We start from the raw sequence: 18,362 nt of genomic DNA, 5'->3' as shown, positions 1-18,362 counted from the left end.
AGGGTATTCATTATTTTCACGAATTAAAAACCTGTGTAAATTTTGCTTTTCTATATGGCTGAAGCCGTCGTGCCCCCCCCCCCCCCACTCTGTAGACACACTTGAATATGCACATATCCTAATCCACCATTTTATTAAAAGAATCTTTTACCCTATATTTTTTTTGTAACATTATGTTTAAAATAATGCATGTTGAAGTCATAAAAAAAAGTTCTTTTTTGTTGTCTTTAACAAAATCAGATGTAACTAGTCAGTTCAACCCAAGTTGCTTCTTAATTTCTTGTCTGAATTGAGGTTCTCTGGGTTATTTCGAGCCCTTACAAACTTCTATAAGGGATCATCTCTCCGCTTATTATGGTGCTTGTTTCATTTTTCAGCTTTTTTGGTGTTATTTTTCATGTATCTGAGGGGTCATATCTGGAATTATTTAGGGTTTTGGTACAAGTTTGATACATATGTCCTTCTTGTAAAGGGTTGTTAGCTCTTCTTAGAAACTGATCCATTGTTGATCCCCAAAAACAACAATTCCCTCTCTACGCCACCCAGCTCTGCTCTCATTGCTGTGTAGTCAGCATAAGACTAGTTTGCATAGCTTTTGACTATATGTGAGATACAAGAAGAAGAAGAAAAAAAAACTATAAGCCCAAACTTCAATCAGACTGTAAACGTGTCAAATAAATAGACACCACAAGTCAGAGCTGTTAATTCCTGCCAACTTTAATTTAGATCCAATAGGTAATTTTTATGAATATGGATGACAAGAATGTAGCGCTTCCTTTATAGCTGTCCAATGAAGATCATACACTCAAGACTATAAATATAGCTGCTGAACAGTTTCTGTTGAATTAATTCCCCTGAGTGTCTAGTAATTACCAGGCTTATTAATTATAATTAGACTGATAAAAAGAAATTTAGATACTCTAACCTCTGCCCTCATTCTAGAAAGGTTGGATTTTGGACATTGCCATACAAAAACTCCGACTATAAACCAAGCTTTTACTTCCAACCGAGTTTGGTAGGAATCCAGCATCCCCTTCTAGTAGATGTGGTAATGACAATCATTTAGAGCAACCCCTCCCTGCCGTCTTTGCCACTGAGGTTCAATTGATCTTGAAATCTGAGAAGGTTTAGCTATACACTACCCGTTACTTCTGAATAGTTTCTAAATACAACTTTCGGTAGATACCTTGGACTAGAATTTAGGTACCCCTCATCCCCTAAGAGAACTGAATAGCTCATAACCCCTCAGCATAACCCACAAGAACCAAAACTAGAACATAAACTGTTACCTCTCAACAAGTTTGATTGATACTAAAAAACCTATTCTGGCAAATGTCCTGATGACTATAATCTAGGGACTCCATCTCCCTATAATTGAATCATAACTAGGCAAAACAGAAGAAATCAGTTCCTACTCTTCACCATATTATATTGAAAACCAATAGCTCATCTTAGTAAATGCTAGTTTAAAGATTGTTGCCCCACTCCCTTGTAATAATAAAGGGTAGATTCAACTATGGATCCCCAAAACCCACATGTAGGACACTATCTTGAGCTTCCGAACAACTTTTATTTTAATTTGGCAGTCATATGTGGTAAATGTCACAGTGACGAGGGTTTGCCACCTCCTTGCTATCCTCTAAACACCAGGTTAGGTACAGGTCCCACAAAAGGCAAAAATAGAAGTATTAATTTTCTGCAAAATTTGGGTGAGATCTGAGAACCCCCACAATGGTAGATGTAAGGACAAACATTTAGAGATTCATCTCCAGAAAATTCACCCCCCCCCCTTGAAAAACGTTAGTATGCTTCCAATAACAAATACTAGACTTAAACAATGAGAAAATTTCATGACTTACAGACCTTTCCCCAGGGGCTGTTGGGTGCATGTTTTCCCCAAACGCATAGTTACTGAACTTTTCAACTATGCTGAACAAAATGGCTATCTCAAAATTTTGATCAGACGACTTTAGGGGAAAAGGGCGTGGGAGGGGGGCTAGTTTCCCTCTAATCCTTTGGTAGCTTAAAAAGGGCAATAGAACTTTTAATATTCATTTGAATTAGCTCTCTTCCGATATTGTAGGACTATTGGTTCAGTATGATCACCCCTGGGAAAAACAATAAGAAATAAACTTGCATCTGTGATCTTTCTTCTGGTAAAAAATAAAATCCCACATTTTGTAATTGGGAGCTTAAAACCTCTACAGTAGAGTCCTCTGATATGCTGAATCTGATGGTGTGATTTTTTTTTCAAATTCTTTGACTTTTAGGGGTTGTTTTCTCCCCTTTTCAAAAATAAGGCAAATTTTCTCAGCCTCGTAGCCCTTCATGGGTAACACTAAACTTAATGCATTTTATATATTTGGAATCAGCATAATATATTCTACTCAAAATCTCTGGATAATAAAAGAAAGAAACATGGTATTGCAAGGAAGCTACTTGGATCTCAGGCAGTCAGGAAGAAATCGTAGGAATCAGGCAGAAATCATACAGGAAGTGACAGGATGTTAAGCAGAAGAAGAGTCAGTCACCACTGTGCTCACAATTCCACAAATACATATATCAAAATATTTGTTAGAACATTTATGTATGTTAGATATGTTATATATGTTAGAATATATGTTAGATAGTTATATATGTTAGAACATATATCAAAATATATGTTAGAACATTTCTTATGCATGACCATAATCCAAATACACTTAAATATGGGTTGTGCATTTGCATTTTACCATTCAGGTCTCTGGTCAACTCGAGATATTTTTTTTTGGTCTTTTACATTAAAAAAGATTTTAAAAAAAAACTATATTAAAACCAATCTAAGTACGCTTAATGAGACCGTGGGTGTTAAAAGCATGCAAATTTGGGCAATTGCAGTGCTCTAGCAACTGACCATGGTGGCGAACCTAGTCTGACTTCAGTCTACCATAAAGTGTATTAAGGTACTGATAATCATATGTTTCAAATATTGAAATATTACCTGAAATAAAATTATGTAAGTGATTAGAGATAATCTACAGCGTTATTCTTATAAAGTTGAGGCTGTAAGCAAGAATTTTATTCTCTTTACAGCTATGATATATTCATAAGGTCCGTAAGCAAAAATTTGGGAAAAAACAAACTGAAAGAGAAGTTGTTTCTGAAGTAACAGTGAAAAGGTAACTCAATGAAATCTGGTTTTGAATTTTTTTTTTTTTTTTTTTTTTAAGGCTTTTCTGAACGCCAATCACTGCCTAGGTTTGATATTGTTGGAATTGTCATTAGGCTGCCAAGTATGATAATGTGAAAAATACAAAAGACCAGAATTATTAAGAACATTATAAGTGAGTCTGAGATAAGCTACCCCAGCATATCTGATAAGGGCAGCTTTTTGGTGGATTCATTTCTTTGTTTCAACTGCCTCCGTGGAATCTTTTAAAAAGGACAGTAATGGAGCTGTTATCAATCAAAGCAGAGCTCTTTGTCATTTCATAGACGTACTATGCTGAGACAAAGTCAAAATTGTCTGGCCTTTGGTGTAACTTTATGGCTTTGGTGATTGAAGGTCCAAGTTCCAATAACCCTTTCTTCTAATTGTTGGTGGGTCATTTCAATATAGAAACAACTGTAAGAACGAGAGATTGCTTAAACACAACTACCTAGAGTGGGTTACGTTTCATCCTTGCCCTTGTTGGAAAAAACTGCATGTTGCAAAGAGTGGGCAACTTATAAGATTAGAAATTGGCGTTAGTGTCGACAAAAAACCGTCAGTGTCATCTAGCACCTGGTGTCTTTGGCACTATAAGTTTGTAAATTTTTTTTGTCAGAAACTAACATTACACATTTATTACTGCACTAATAATACCAATTAAATTAACTTTGCTTATTATTACAGTAAAAAAAGTGAAGAAAGCTAAATGCTAGATGGCACTTATGGTATTTTTTTGCACTAGCGCCAGTTTTCACTCTTATAAGTTTCAATTCAGACTTCAGTTTTAGTTACAAGTTTCAGTTTTCAATTTGGAAAAGAATTCCCAAGTATAATCTACCCCAGCTGGTACTCATTTTCCCATCATGTGAAGAAATTCGAATACTTATGTATTCAAAGTGATATATTGACCCTGAGGAAAGAAGAATACTACTGGAAAAAAGAGAGGCCCCAAATTATAGATTTTGTTCCTTATTCCCTGAGACTTCACAACACCTCAGCTTTAGCTGCAATAGTATTACAAAGTCGGCAAATAAAACAAGAAATATTGTTTCAAGACTGGAAATAAAGCCTGACACAAATGAACTACTTAACATCAAGCTGTCAGGAAATGAAAAAAGAATATCATTCCTATTTTAAGATGGAAGGATATAGTTTAGTATGGCGGACATAACCCTGAAACCTGCTTCAGTTTGGTTTATTGGAAAGAGGAATATGAATATTTGAAGCTAATAAACCATCGGAAAATTTTTTTATGAAGCCAGAAGAAAACTGTTTTAGACTCAAATTACTTCTTTTTTTGAAGAAGAAAAAGTTATCCATACTCATTGGTGTTTTTCCCAATTTGTGAGGGGGTATTAATGTTGTTATTTGTTGTTGTCTCTCTTTTTGCTTATTTTTGGAATACCGAGTGAAGAGCGGGTAAAGAGTGAAGTTTTCCTTACACCCTCCAAAGGGAGATCCAGTATGGTTTAAGAAACTGTTTACATATTTTCTAGGTGATTAATGTAAGTTCGTTGCATCTTCTTGAGTATGACTCCCATTTGTGCACTGGGTAATAATAGGCTGGAAAGCATCGGTTGACAAACCATTACTGACTTTCTTCCGTTATAGTAAAACTCCTTCAAGTTGCATTTAATCAAGCGATGAGATGAAGGGTGACTGCTGGAGGGGGGGGGGTAACAATTTTAGTAACACAGGATTCCTCCAGGCTCCAACTCAGTCTGGATTGGATACCTTTTAATTCAAGGGATGTTCCCAAACATTGAAAGTAAGTGAAGCAAATTGCAGAATAGGACCTAAATATGAAGATCGGTAATTGAACCACTGGGCAGAAAAAAGTGGAACAAAAGAAATGAAGAGACTCCAACGATTTTTTTTTTTTTTTTTTTTGCAGTGAGCAAAAAGAAGACCACTGCAGATAGTTAGGAAAAGACCTTTGATAAGTTGTATTCATTGTGAGCAGGGGCGAATTTCCAGCATTTTTATTGGGGGGGGGCAAGAGGGGTCCATATCTGGATAGTCAAAGGGCATGGTATGTATAATATTTTTTTCTCCACATTGTTGGGGGGGGCAACTGCCCCCCCACCCTTGCCACCCCCAAACGACGCCCCTGATTGTGAGTGCAAGAGCCATAAAGTAATAAAAAGAAAAAATATTAAAAGGAATAAAGCAGATATAGAAATAAAACCAATACGAAGGATTTAATCCAGCTACAGATATAAACAAACGAAAATGACTTTTAAGCCTAGACACAGTGAAAGAAGCTTTTTTTTATATAATAATTGAATCTTTAATGTTCTTTGTGTTTTAACAACTATTAACGGACCTTAGTTTTCCCCAATTGCCCTGTGACTAAGCAGAAAAATAATAATTAAATACCTGAGGATTGTCAGCCAGTGGAACAAAAAGAAGCGAAAATAAGCAGATATTTCGACAAGGATCTCTGTCAAGCCGCCTTTAAAAAGAAAGAAAGAAAACCAACCTTCAGAAGTAAACTCAGAGACGGCTTGGCGGAGGTCCTTGTCGAAATATCTGCTTATTTTCGCTTCTTTTCGTTCCATTGCTGACATTATCCTCGTTTTTCGGCTATTTTATTATTTTTTCTGCTTTGTCATACGTCATGTATAGCCAGTATGGTCTTAGAATTTTTTACCGCAATTGCCATTTAAGGTAATGATAATGTGAAATGTTTGTATCTTTAGATTACCTCCTATGCTGGTGATGTAGTCAGGAGGGGTCTTTAAAAATTACATTTTCTCTGTATCTGGATCCCTGCACAACAGTTGAATCCCTTTCGAGATACGTAATCTTAGCTACGGCCCTGTATCAGTGATATAATAGAGCTTAATTTAATGTATCTTCCAGGATGGATCTCAAGCCAAAGATCTCCTGCAGACACTGAAAGAGCTGCCAATCAATTTGGACGTTTTAACAACTACCCGAATTGGAATGACGGTAAATTCTTTAAGGAAAAGCGCTACTGAAGATGAGATTGTCTCTTTATCAAAGGCATTAATTAAAAGTTGGAAAAAATTCTTAGGTAAGTGCTCAATTCGTGTCTAAAACAATGGCATCCAATTCAGGTAACTTTTGCTTTTAACCTCAACGATAGAAACAAGTCATACTTCAGAATAATTTTGACGAGTAAGCTTATGAAAGTGGCGAAATCAGTGTTGCTTTTAACCTTTTGGCCAGTTGTTCAGCAAATATTATGCAAATGCCTCTCTAAATAATCTTCTTAATTTAGTAAATTTGATAAATTTTCTGTATAATTATCAGTTCTATTTTTGGAAGGGTCTTTCAAAAGAAATGTATATTTTTTTTTACTGCGCAGTAAAAAAAAAAAGTAAAAGTACCGGTCTCATGATTTGATGTCTTCGGTCGGGAGTGCAATGCGTGGTTTGGGGCAAATCATCCAGCGCTTCGTGTTTTTTCCCCCAGATTTCTCCAGGTACCCATTTAGAGCTGGGTCGACTCCGGTTGAGCTTACAGAATCACACCATTGACCTCCGTTCAAAACCTAATATCCAGTGACACAAGGACTCAAACTCATAACCTCGGGATGTCAAGTCCGGAGCGCTAATCACTCGGCTAGGACGGCTCGAAGAAATGTATGCCTGACTATTTAATTTTGTTGATTTTAGTACATATGATAAGGGCCATACTTCAGTTCTAATTTTGTTTTTACACCTTTTTTTATGAAAAATTGGATGTGTCTTAATGTGTTAACAAATATTTGAAGCAACGTCTAAAGCTTCAAAACAAACATAAAAATACCATACTAAACTAAAACCCAAAGTCGTCTAATATTGCTTATTTGAATTTCTCAATACCCTGGGGTGATGTCAGTTTTTGCACTCCCTTCCCCTTCTAAAATACAATGAGGTTGAAAAAAAAAAAAAAAATGTTTATCTAAATGACTTCCAAACAGCTGCTTTGACCAGAGACAAATGTATCCCCTTGCCTCTCTTAATTACGCCAATGAACGGTTAAGACCTGATAATCAAGTTATGCCGGTTTTACCTGCGTGTCTTTATGATAGTTTATTTGATATTGTCTTGGAAATTAATTAGCTGATTATAATTAGTTGGTCGCATAAATTTTAACATCCAGTTTTCAGATCTATGTCTCTACCACAGATTCAGACCTGAGGACAATAAGAGAACAAATAATCTTCAAAATAACCTTATTAACATAGAGTTTCAGTACGTCTCCAGCCATCAAGGCATCAAATGTAATGAGGTAGCAGAGCAACTAGCTCGGAGCTCCTTAAAATAACCCAATCAACGCCAGATTGAAAGCCTAGACCTTCAGGAGAAGAGCTCCTTCAGAAGCAAAATGCCCTTCCACTTCTTATTCTCTTCAAGGGTTTTCGTCCTTATTCTTTAATTTGGAATAAAAACAATTTTCTGATCTTGAGAAAAAAGGAGTTTGCTAGGCATAAACAAGCTGATCCATAGTGTAGATTTTGGAACTCTATTCTAGAATCCCTGAGCCACTTTTTTGATGTCAGTTCATCCGGCACGAAGTAGTAAATATTAGGAAGATCATCAAAGATGCAAAACTCAAGCCTGACATCAGCTCGTTGCTGCTCTTAAACCTACCAGCTAATTCTAAAAGACAGCTGTAAAGTAATATCTTCAATTTCTTGAGGTATAATACCATTTAAGTGTAGATTGGACAAATATTAGTAAGGCTTAGTGACCCTTTGAAAATCGTTCACTAAGTCCCTTTTTTGAAAATGAGGCAATTTTCTCAGGTTCTTAGCTTTTGATGAATAACTGTAAACTCGTTGAATTTTAAGTTTAAGGCCGAATGCTTGTACTCCTATGTTAAACGGACTCTTTTATATACTGCAATGGAAACCAGTCACGAAAAACCTGTTTTTGACGGGTTAATTCAAGACACTGCTATAGGGTAATACAATGTATAGCGTGGTTTTCATTGCTTATACGATATTTAAACTGTTGTTTTTGGGGTTTCGGGGGGGGGAACCTAGGTTAGGTTACATATTTAATATACGCTATGCTTTACCCCGCCCCCCCCCCCTAATTCGCAAATATATATCCCAAATTTGTTTCTAAACTATTATATATTCATCAGTAGCGTATCCAGGGGGGGGGGCGGAGCGGCTCGCCCCCCCCCGTGAAATTTCTTTTCTTGTTTTTTTTTAAGTGCCAATATAGTAAGTTCCGAAATATTCACGCTTTTAAGTTATTTGCAACACCCGTTCTTTTTTTCATTTCTTGTTAAATGGCTATTCATTTCTCCAGCAAGTTTGTATCATTATTTTATCATCAAACGTGCAGTTGCCTCCTATAATCAAACAAGATGTCAAGAAATTTTTCTCACTATTTAACATCCGCAGCTATAAGCACTAGCTTCTCTGCAATGAATGAATTGCGATAAGGAATCGGACTAAGAGGTAATAGTTCATTCAAAGTTTTGAGCCTTCTGTAGAAATCTGGTGGTGTTTCAAGGTTATGATTTGACATCCCAGTTCAGCCTCCATTCAGCGTTGGTCCAGTCTTGATCAACTCCTTTTTAGAAAGTATTTAGAGTTTTAGATTGGACGGTGGCTACAGATAGGTTGTTCCAGAGTGGGACGGAATAGACTGAGAAGAACTGTTGGCGCTCTCGCTTGATGCAACGGGGGGCCTGGAGCTTCTTGGTGTGTCCTCTTGTGGTAGTTGAGAAGAATGAGGAAAAGACATGACTTAATAGGTCATTTTCTAGCAACTTACGAGTTGCTATTACGTCTCCTCTTTTCCTACGGTATACTAAGGTAGGGAGTTTGAGTAAGGTGAAACCTTCCCCATAAGATTTGTCTTGAAATACAGAGATAAGCTTATTTGCTCTTATTTGGACACTCTCAAATACTTTCATATTCATCTTATAGAATGGAGAGGCTAGGGCCATGCGACATTCAAGGTGAGGATAGAACATAGCTTTGTACAGTTTCTTAATAGCTCCCGACTTCCTGGTGGTAAAATTTTACTTTTTGAGGCCAAGGGCTTGGTTTGCTTTTGCAAATTGAGCTCGTGTGTGGCAGTGAAACTTCAGCTCGTTGTCAACAATAACTCCCAGGTCCTTCTCCTCACTGACTGCCTCAAGCTGGGTGTCTTATATGTGATACGCAAGTTTCGGATTATTGCGTCCAAGATGTAGAACTTTACATTTTAAGGCATTGAACTGTAGACACCAATCCGATGACCATCTAGATAGTCTGTCCAGATCTTCTTGCATAGTTGATGGATTTAGATTGCTCTGGGCCAGTCCTAGGAGCTTGCAGTCATCAGTATATAGCGTCAAAGGATTCTTGTACAGTTATTGATATACATGCTGACAAGCCTAATTAGTTCTAGTTAGTTCTTGTAGTCAGATACTAATATGAAAGTCGTGCTTTACTTGAAGAGCGGTTTCTCGGGTTTTCTGTTTGCAGAAATCTCACCGGCTCTGCAGTAGCGAAACAAATCATCGGCCAATGTATTGGGTTTGGCTTAAAAATGGAGAACTTTGGGGGGGTTGGTTTTGATGGGGCCAGCAACATGTCAGGCTGCTATTCTGGTGCACAGGCAGAAATTAGGAAAAAATATCCGCATGTGATCTACACCCACTGTGCATTGCACAGCTTAAATTTGGCTTTATGTAAAACTTGTAGGGTAGGACTTGTTAGGTCAGCCTTGCTACTATACAGCCGATTATGTCATTTTTATCATCCTCACCAAAAAGAACGAATATGTTTGTAGAAGCGGTCGCTGTCGTTTGTGCCGATAGTCCTGTGAGGAAGCTTGTGAAGTCGTGCGAAACGAGATGGGTGGAGTGTCACGATTACATTTTAGTTTTTATGTCTTTGTATTGTGCGATTATTTCCGTACTTGAGGAAATAGTTGGTAGCATACGGTGCGATACGGAAGTTATTTCAAAAGCGAATGCGTTGGTTTCAGCAGCAACCAAATTTAGTTTTATGTTCACGATGGCTATGCTAGAGTTTGTAAGTGCCATAATGGCGCTGTAAGCTGAAGATTTACACTTAGTTGAGTGCTGTCGGCATGTTATGCTATGTTCTGATACTTTACTGCAGTCAAAACAAAATAATTTTAAAACAATTTTTCAGAAAGCCAATGAGCTTGCACAAGAGTTAAATGTGGCTCATTTAACAAGAGTTAAATGAGTCCATCAAGGTTTTTTATCGCGAGTCATTGTTCAAACCTTACTTTGCTTCACTTATTGAAGAATTTGATCAAAGTTTTTTGCGCCATCAGGAGGCATCTTTCAAAATCGGAAGGCTTTTGCCAGCTAACAGCGAGTCATTAAAAATTAATGAATTTGTGAACGCTGTTGCTTTTTAAGAGGGATTTCACGGGTGTAGACGTGCGCTCGAATGTGAGTTAGTCCTTTGGAAACAGAAGTGGCTCGGAATGTCTGAGAAACAATCAACTGTTGCTTCGACTCTTGCGTCATGCGATGCAAAATTTTTCCCATGCATTCAAAGGCTTTTGACGATTTTTCAGACATTACCAGTGACTACCGCTTCTGCTGAGAGGAGCTTTAGCTGTCTCAAGCGATTAAAAACCTATCTGCGGAGCTCAACAGGCAAGGAGCGTCTGAACGGACTAAATCACATGACCCTGAACCACGATATCCAGGTCGATGCTGACCAAGTTTTTGATCGATTTGCAGCCAAAAAAGACCGGCGGCCGTTACTGTGAGAGGTTAGGTCGTCTTTCGTTGCTCGTTTTTCTAAGTGCAGTTGATTCTGTTTTTTAAACTTTAATTGTGCTTCATCCTCTGTAGACAATCTTAATATCAATACATTTCTTGCTTTCATGGCTGCTATATTAGGTAGACTGAGGCCCCCACCCCTCCGAAACCAAATTCTGGGCAATTGTCTTTGATATAATATTATTTTTTATTTATTAATTCTGCCGCTTCGTGGCAGTTCCAAAACATCTACTCGCCCAAAATAGAAACTCTCACTGCTTCTAACTTTTTTTTAATTCTGACTTTGTTGGCAAAATTTTGTCATCCATTCTCAAACAAACAAAGTCTACAGCTAGAAATACTCATGACAAGTGTATACTTTTCATTTCTTTACCTAGCTTACCCCCCCCCCCCCCATATTCCCCGCCTGAAATCTTGCACTATGATAGATAATTTTCTTGCTCACATGACTGCTATAAAAAGGTAGACTGGCGCCCCCCCCCCCCGAAACAAAATCCTGGATACGCCACTGATATTCATCCTATTTCATTTTATTTCATTAGCATTAACCAAACTAGCAGTATATAAAAGAGTGCGTCTAACATAGGAGTACCCGAATGCTCAACCAGTTTTCGATTGGTAAATACGCTAGAAAGCAGAGAGGTCCTTAGAAAGTAGAGGAGTAGACCTACTCCTGTTTGTGGTATTCCAGTATCTGATGTGTATGTGGTATCTAGTAGGTTATATAGTACGTATCTGCATTATCTCAGGAACGGCTAACCTGAAAATGTCAGGGCATGTTGAGGAGGATGTTGAATTAAATCAAAAGATACTGTACATCGTCGTTGTCAATAGGATAGGTCTGCAATACCTCGTTAACGACTTGAGGAATTAAATGAAAACTTTCAGAGCATGTTGAGGGGTATGCGCTTTAGAAAGTATACGTTTTTGGTAGTAGTGGCCGCCAAATTGAAAAAAAAACATGGGTGACAAATCAGCAAAAATAAGCTGAAAATTTCGGAATCAAATAACTTTAGAATGTTGTTAGGTGGCTTTGAAGGTTGTTAGGTGGCTTTGAAACAGCTTTGAAGGTGTAGTTGTCTGTGGAAATCGACAGACTGTTGATGATTGAATTTTGCAATCAAATTTAGTGAATTAGTTTTGTTGTTTTATTTTCACGGTTCATTGTGGCAACACTGTGGAAAATGTGGTATTGCCTGAAAACTTCATAATTTTGAAATAACCAAAAGAAAAATATTATGAAATCGTAGCTTTCAAGTATGAATAAACCTAAGATAGGCCCAGGGGACAAACAATCTTGTTTTGATGTTTATAGGAACCAATAAATTGTTAATTGTTGAATTCCTGTGAACGAACAACGATGTCAGAGTTAACTAATTAGTTACTGCCCTAAAAATTTCGAAATTTTAACCTAACCAAAAATGTCAAAACACCGAAGGTTTAAGGTATAAATAAACCTAAGATGGGTCCAGGGGACTTCTCACGGGTCATGCTTCACAAAACATCACTAATATTTTGTTCTTCAGGGCTCAGTGACACGGCAGAATACTCATTAGTCTGACTTTAACAGACCTGACTTTTTTTGGCAAGTCGATTTGACTAACTGGAACCTTTAAAGTTCCTAAACTCTTCTTTGTGCTCAATATCATTAGCAAGGGACTTACAAAAGTGATTACAGGGAAAGAGTTAAAAATTAGACGGTCTTGTTAGTTATATAAAATCACCTCTGATAAGTCTTTAAGCAGAAGAACTGAAACGAATACCCTTCTACCCATTGGTATGGGTTGATGCTTAGCTTGGCCAATTATTGTCAGTGAATTTTTTGTTTACGGTACGATTTCAGATGTTTCAAGCTATTATTTTCAGATCCACCTGCCGCCTCGTCTGGAAAAGAGGTTAGCAATGATAAAAAGGAAAAGAAAGAGGCAGCAGTAGAAGAGGCTGCCAAGCCTGATGAAGACAGCTCAACAATTCAGCGTGCTTTTCCGGCCTTGCCCTCGTATACAAACGATGCTGTTCGATTGAAGTGTCGAGAGATGCTCCAAAATGTTCTCCGTGGAGACGGAGGTATAATAATTTTTTTTTTTTTTAACTATATATTGTCTATGTTTTGTCACATGTTTAATATTTGTCGTTTTTTCTTTGAAAAATAGTCAAAATTGTTAGTAGAGTTATGGTATCCTAAGACCAAGACCGTATCCAGCGGGGGGGGGGACAGGTTTGAACCCCCCACCGCCTCCCGTAATTTTTATCTGACCTTTAAAATGTTTTACAGAAATGTATAGAAACAAATTTTTGATGCATTTTCTAAAGATTTTTTTTTTTAAACACCACCCGAAAAAAATACCCCCCCCCCCTTCTGGAAAAAAAAATCCTGGATACGCCCTTGCTTAAGACATTCGTTTTTTTTTACATTTTTCTACCAAGATTCTTGTCTAAGATGGATACCTACTTTCTGATGTTCTTTGTTGTTAATTAATTAAAAAAAAAAAAAATTTTAGTAGACGAGTATAAATAGACCCCGGTGCCGTGCCGATGAGGGAAGACGGGCGGCGACGGGGCCAAAACAGCGCGCCGCTGGTAAGATGTCGGCGGCGCGCCGCCGGCGCGATCAAGGTTGACCGCAAACATTAATGTTTTAATCAGTCTTTATCAAATAACAGCTTGAATTTAAAAAAGAGTCGAGCCTATTCATGAGTTCAAAAATTCACAAGTCGCTGACTGGAAACTGGTCTTCTTCGTTATTCATCAAGAGAAGTAGAAATCTGGTAGAAACGAAATGGCTGTGGCGTTTCAGAACCCTTGCATAATACGAGTAGTTGAAGTATCTATTAGCTATTTATTCTTAACATAAATAATTATCAAAATTAGTAGTTTTTTTCATCGAGCATTACTGCATACAAAACTTCAAATACCGTATCACAAAATTCGTCAGTTATCTGGGTAAAAACTTTGAATATAACTTTGAACTTAGAAGCTTAATTTTCTCATAATGCCCTTTGCCTATATCTGTTTTGTCACCTTTAAAAGAGTTGAAATGCGCGACTTTGATATTGATTTTTTTTTTTTCTCTTTTGGATTCCTAAAAAGCCTTCTTGTATTAAAAACTGGTTTTTAATAACAATTTAAAAAAAAAATGAACTTTAAAGTTTTTTTTTGGCTTCTTTATAGAATATATGTCATGTAGGCTAAGGCTGAACTGCTACTTTTTTATTGCTTTTGGCTGCTCTTTTGGATATTATTCATTTTTTCTTTTGGGAATTCATTCCAAATTATAAACTCATAAATACCTAATATCAGTCAAATTATAAACTGCATCTAAAAGGAGTAAATTTATCGAATTGAAAAATACATGATGAACACTTCACATGATAACACTTCAATTACAATGAAACAAAAACACTTAATGGTTTATTCGGCATGAAGAAAAATGAAGTACCAAATATTTTCTTCGGAAAAAAAATGAAAAGCTCATCCGTTTTAAATGTAATTAAATAAAATAATATGCAGACGGAAGTAGCCCCAGGAAGATGTTGAGATTTTCATCCTAACTGATCAATTATAATTCAATAAAAGTGTTAGGAGACTTATTATCAGTTTTTAAATATAAGCTTTTATTTCCAAATGCTAACAAACATTACTTAATTTCAGAAAATCGCAGCAATAAGTCAACTGTGGTCAAAATAGGCTACTCAAAGATTCCTCTTTGATCCCCACCCAGGCTCGAAGCTTCTGCTATGGTCATATCCATGGAAATCTCCAAAGCGTTTCTTTTTAAAATAGCTTTCAAGCGTAGTTAGGGGTATTTAGCCTTTTTTGCTTTTCTTCAAGGCTTTGAAAAAAGTGTTATAATTTTCCAAATGTTACATTTGTTATATTTGTGCATATTTTTGGTAATCATTTGTGGGTTAATCGAATTTTTTAACCACTGTAGATACTTAGGAACGTTGCGAGATCTAGTACCCTGAGGTCATAAGACTGTCAAAGACTCCTCCTTCTACCTCCCAAATTGAAAGCTTTTATTATGACCTGGCCTTTTAATGTAACTTGGGCACTGGACCAAGGGCGCCATTGTCACTCGAGCGCAACGTTAGGTGGAGATGTCGATATTGCTTTCGTCACACCAATTCGTTTTAGTGTAAATCTGCCTGGTACTTATGAATGAATGTTTTCAAAGTAAACCCGTTTCATCAATAAGAAAAAAAAACGGGTCGGACGCATGTGTCCCTTTCCTTTTGGACGATAAAACTACTATACAAGTGCTGTTTCAAGTATAACTTACGAAAATCTTGTTAATTTTGTCAACTTTTCAACTTTTTAGCGTCCCTGCTTTCAATAAAAAAAAATCAAGGTACTATCACTTAAATATAACAATCCCAATGCCCTCCCCCCCCCCTCTGTATACCATCTTGATAGGATACCATCTTTGCTTTAAATAAAAAAAAATAATTAACTTATTGGCATCCCTACTTTCAAAAAAAAAATCGAGGTATTATCATTTAAATAGGATAGCTCACTACCCCCCCCCTCCGGATACCACCTTGATAGGATGCCGTCTCTGCTTTAAGTTAAAAATAAAAATTAACTTTTTGGCATCGCTGCTTTCAATAAAAAAAAATTCGAGATGTTATCATTTAAATGTAATACCTCCCTACCCCCCCCCCCCCCTCTCTCTCTCTGAATACCACCTTGATAGGATACCGTCTCAGCTTTACATTAGAAAAATAATTTACTTAATAATTAACTAGGTCACTATATGGTTCAATCAAAGACGCAAAATAATTTTAAACAGCTTAGTGTTCCTTGAAAAAAAATTTGAGGGTATGAGTAAAGGGGTAGAAAGACAACAACAAAAATGTTGAAATTATTCAGATACACCTCAAATTATTGGAAAACTGAGTCATAGATTCGCCGTGGCATTCAATAAGATCCAAAGAATCTAATTAAAAGGGAGCATACACAAAAGCCAATTAGGCCAGAAGCCTATGAGAAATCGCAACATACGCAAGACCATGAATAAGTCCCAATGGGGGGTCCTGGGTCTATCAAAATATTTCAATGGTTTCCCAGGGAATTTGATATCATTTTCTTATGTCTCCACTTTAAATGAAAAATATAATTATCTTTTTGGCATCCCGCTTTCAATAAAAAAAAATGAGGTATTATCATTTAAGAATGATAGCCCCTTATCCCCCCCCCCTATAGGCAATAATTTACAATTTATTTATGAATCATATTTTTGGGGTAACTTCCGTTTAAATCTTTAATTTCCCAACCTTTTACATAGCTTATTCTATAGCTAAATTTTGTCTCAATAGAAGTTTTTTTTTGGGGGGGGGGGGTAAAAATGTTTCAGAAAGAAGATTGTATTTTCTATCAGGCGCTCAACAATTGAGTATTAAACATTAAGAGACTAAAAACAGCAAAAGAAAAGAAAAATTCTGCAAACTTACAATTCAGCTGTAGAAACAATCTGTCGGCTGTTAATTTCAAAATCCAACTGAAGGCTGAAGCTGTATAGTAGTAAATGCGTTCTATAATTCTATTCAACTTGAAAATAAAATTCCTGACTACGAATGATGTAAGAAATAGCGATTGGGAAACTGCATTCGAAATTATTTTAACTCTTTTCATAAAGACGATACTTTTTTTTTGTCAACATATGAAGAACTGTGTATATTGCAATATTTGCATTTGCATATTGCGTCTGTCTGGTTTTTGCAAAGTAACAAAAGAGACGTTAAAATTAACGAACAAGAGAGTAGTGAAGAATTATGGTATGCAAAGCAATATTTGGCAGGGAAAGTCACTGGTGATAAATTGCTAAGGGTGGCAACGTGATTGCGTGATTTTCGGGGATTCGGGGAACCAAATTCTTTTTTTGGGGTGACGCATAGATTTTCGGGGAAATACCCGAAAATTCGGGGATAGTGCACGCCCTGCTTGATTTCTAATTAGGAAAATCGGAATACTAAACCACACGAGAAGGAAGAGCTCCGACTTTGCGGTTGACGCAATAAAGAATTGCCGCAAAAATAATTTACAGTCGACCGAACGCCGCTGCCTCTGCCGGCGGCAGCGCACCGGCGGCGTTGCGACACTTCGGTGGCGGTCGACCGGGCCTCTCGTCGGTGGCATTCGGTCGATCCGCTGGCGCGGCGCCGGGGTCTAAGTATAAACTTAAGACCAGCAGAGATAAATTCTTGCAATAATTCAAGCTCAAAACGACCAAAATTACGATTCAACAATCAATGAAACCCAAAACGAGCAAAAAAATTTAAATAAACAATTGTAGAAAACACAGAGATACCAAGCACTAATAGAGATGAATAAATAAACCTTAAAAACAAGTAAAAATGAAAGTGAATGTTCAAGTCAAACTTAAAACGAACTAAAATTATTACGAACAGAAGTTTGGTTACTGCCCTTTCCCCCCTTTTCTAACCGTAATTCTAAAGCGTGCTGTGTCATGTGTGTTTTATTTAAAACTAAACAAGTAAGTAAGTGTGACAGCACTAAACCCTTAAGGTTCAAACCAGTGGTGCGGATCTCCGTTTTGTGACCCTTCAGACTGGAAGTGCAATGGGGGGGGGGCAGCCATCCTATGCTCTCGCACATCCTTCCTGAGTTATTGAAAACTATATGTATCTTGAACACTATAATTTTGTTTTTCAAAACATCGAAAAAATAAATATAAAATCACTTTATCACATAATCAAGACGACTGGAAAGAACTTAAAAAAATAAACTGAATATTTGATGTATAATCACAAATCTTAGTCACAATCACTATATCACAAATCACAATAATCAAGACGACTGGAAAGAACTTATGAAAATAAACTGAATATTTGATGTATAATACTAATTATTGGAAACTCGGCAATTGAAAAATTCTTTTCACAGCAATTTCTATTTTTATTTTCTAATGTTATAAATATAAATGCAAATATTTGTAATGTATTTCGTTTTCAGTATCAAAAGTATCTTTATCAAAATTTTAAAATAGCCATCTTGTTGAAAATAGTGTAAAGGCCAAATAATCATGCCTTTGGGAATGGCATGGCCCTCTATAGCTCTGGAGAGGGATGCCGAATACAATCAAAACATACTGTGTGCATACTGGTTGTCAAAAGGGCGTATCAGCAATATCTAAGAAACGACTAAGGATTTGAAGTTCAAACTTAGAAGTTATGTTGAAGGGGGGGGGATGTTAAAGTGTGATTGGAGGACTACAAGCCCCCCGTGCCTTTTTCAGATTCCCCTCCCCTCAACATCAATCAAAATTTAGAAAGTGATTTTGTTCCAAATATCTGAAAGATATAGTAACAATGCCTCTGGGGATGAAGTGCCTCCCAAAGCCCCCAGGACAAGGATAATTCCCCATTTTTTAATATTAGGTCTTGTCATTAAGGAAAGGGGGAATGTTTGATTCTGATTGTGTTCA

At 36.8% G+C, this 18,362-nt stretch overlaps 1 protein-coding gene across 1 annotated transcript in view; it reads left to right on the top strand.

The window, feature by feature from the left end:
- LOC148945637 (transcription elongation factor S-II-like) overlaps positions 1 to 18,362 on the top strand; it is a gene marked incomplete at its 3' end in the record, with an annotated part of 45,648 nt that overhangs the window by 11,051 nt on the left and 16,235 nt on the right. The window contains exons 2-3 of the mRNA XM_089097734.1: positions 6,056 to 6,230; positions 12,782 to 12,982. Coding sequence (XP_088953860.1) covers positions 6,056 to 6,230; positions 12,782 to 12,982 — 376 coding nt within the window. The remainder of the gene's footprint in view (positions 1 to 6,055; positions 6,231 to 12,781; positions 12,983 to 18,362) is intronic.

This window comes from Artemia sp. Qi Xiang Cuo, chromosome 12 (genome assembly GCF_049724085.1).
Source record: "Artemia sp. Qi Xiang Cuo chromosome 12, ASM4972408v1, whole genome shotgun sequence".
NCBI lineage: Eukaryota > Metazoa > Arthropoda > Branchiopoda > Anostraca > Artemiidae > Artemia > Artemia sp. Qi Xiang Cuo.
Note: the sequence above shows the minus strand (reverse complement) of the source record. Positions and strands in the feature narration are given on the sequence as shown.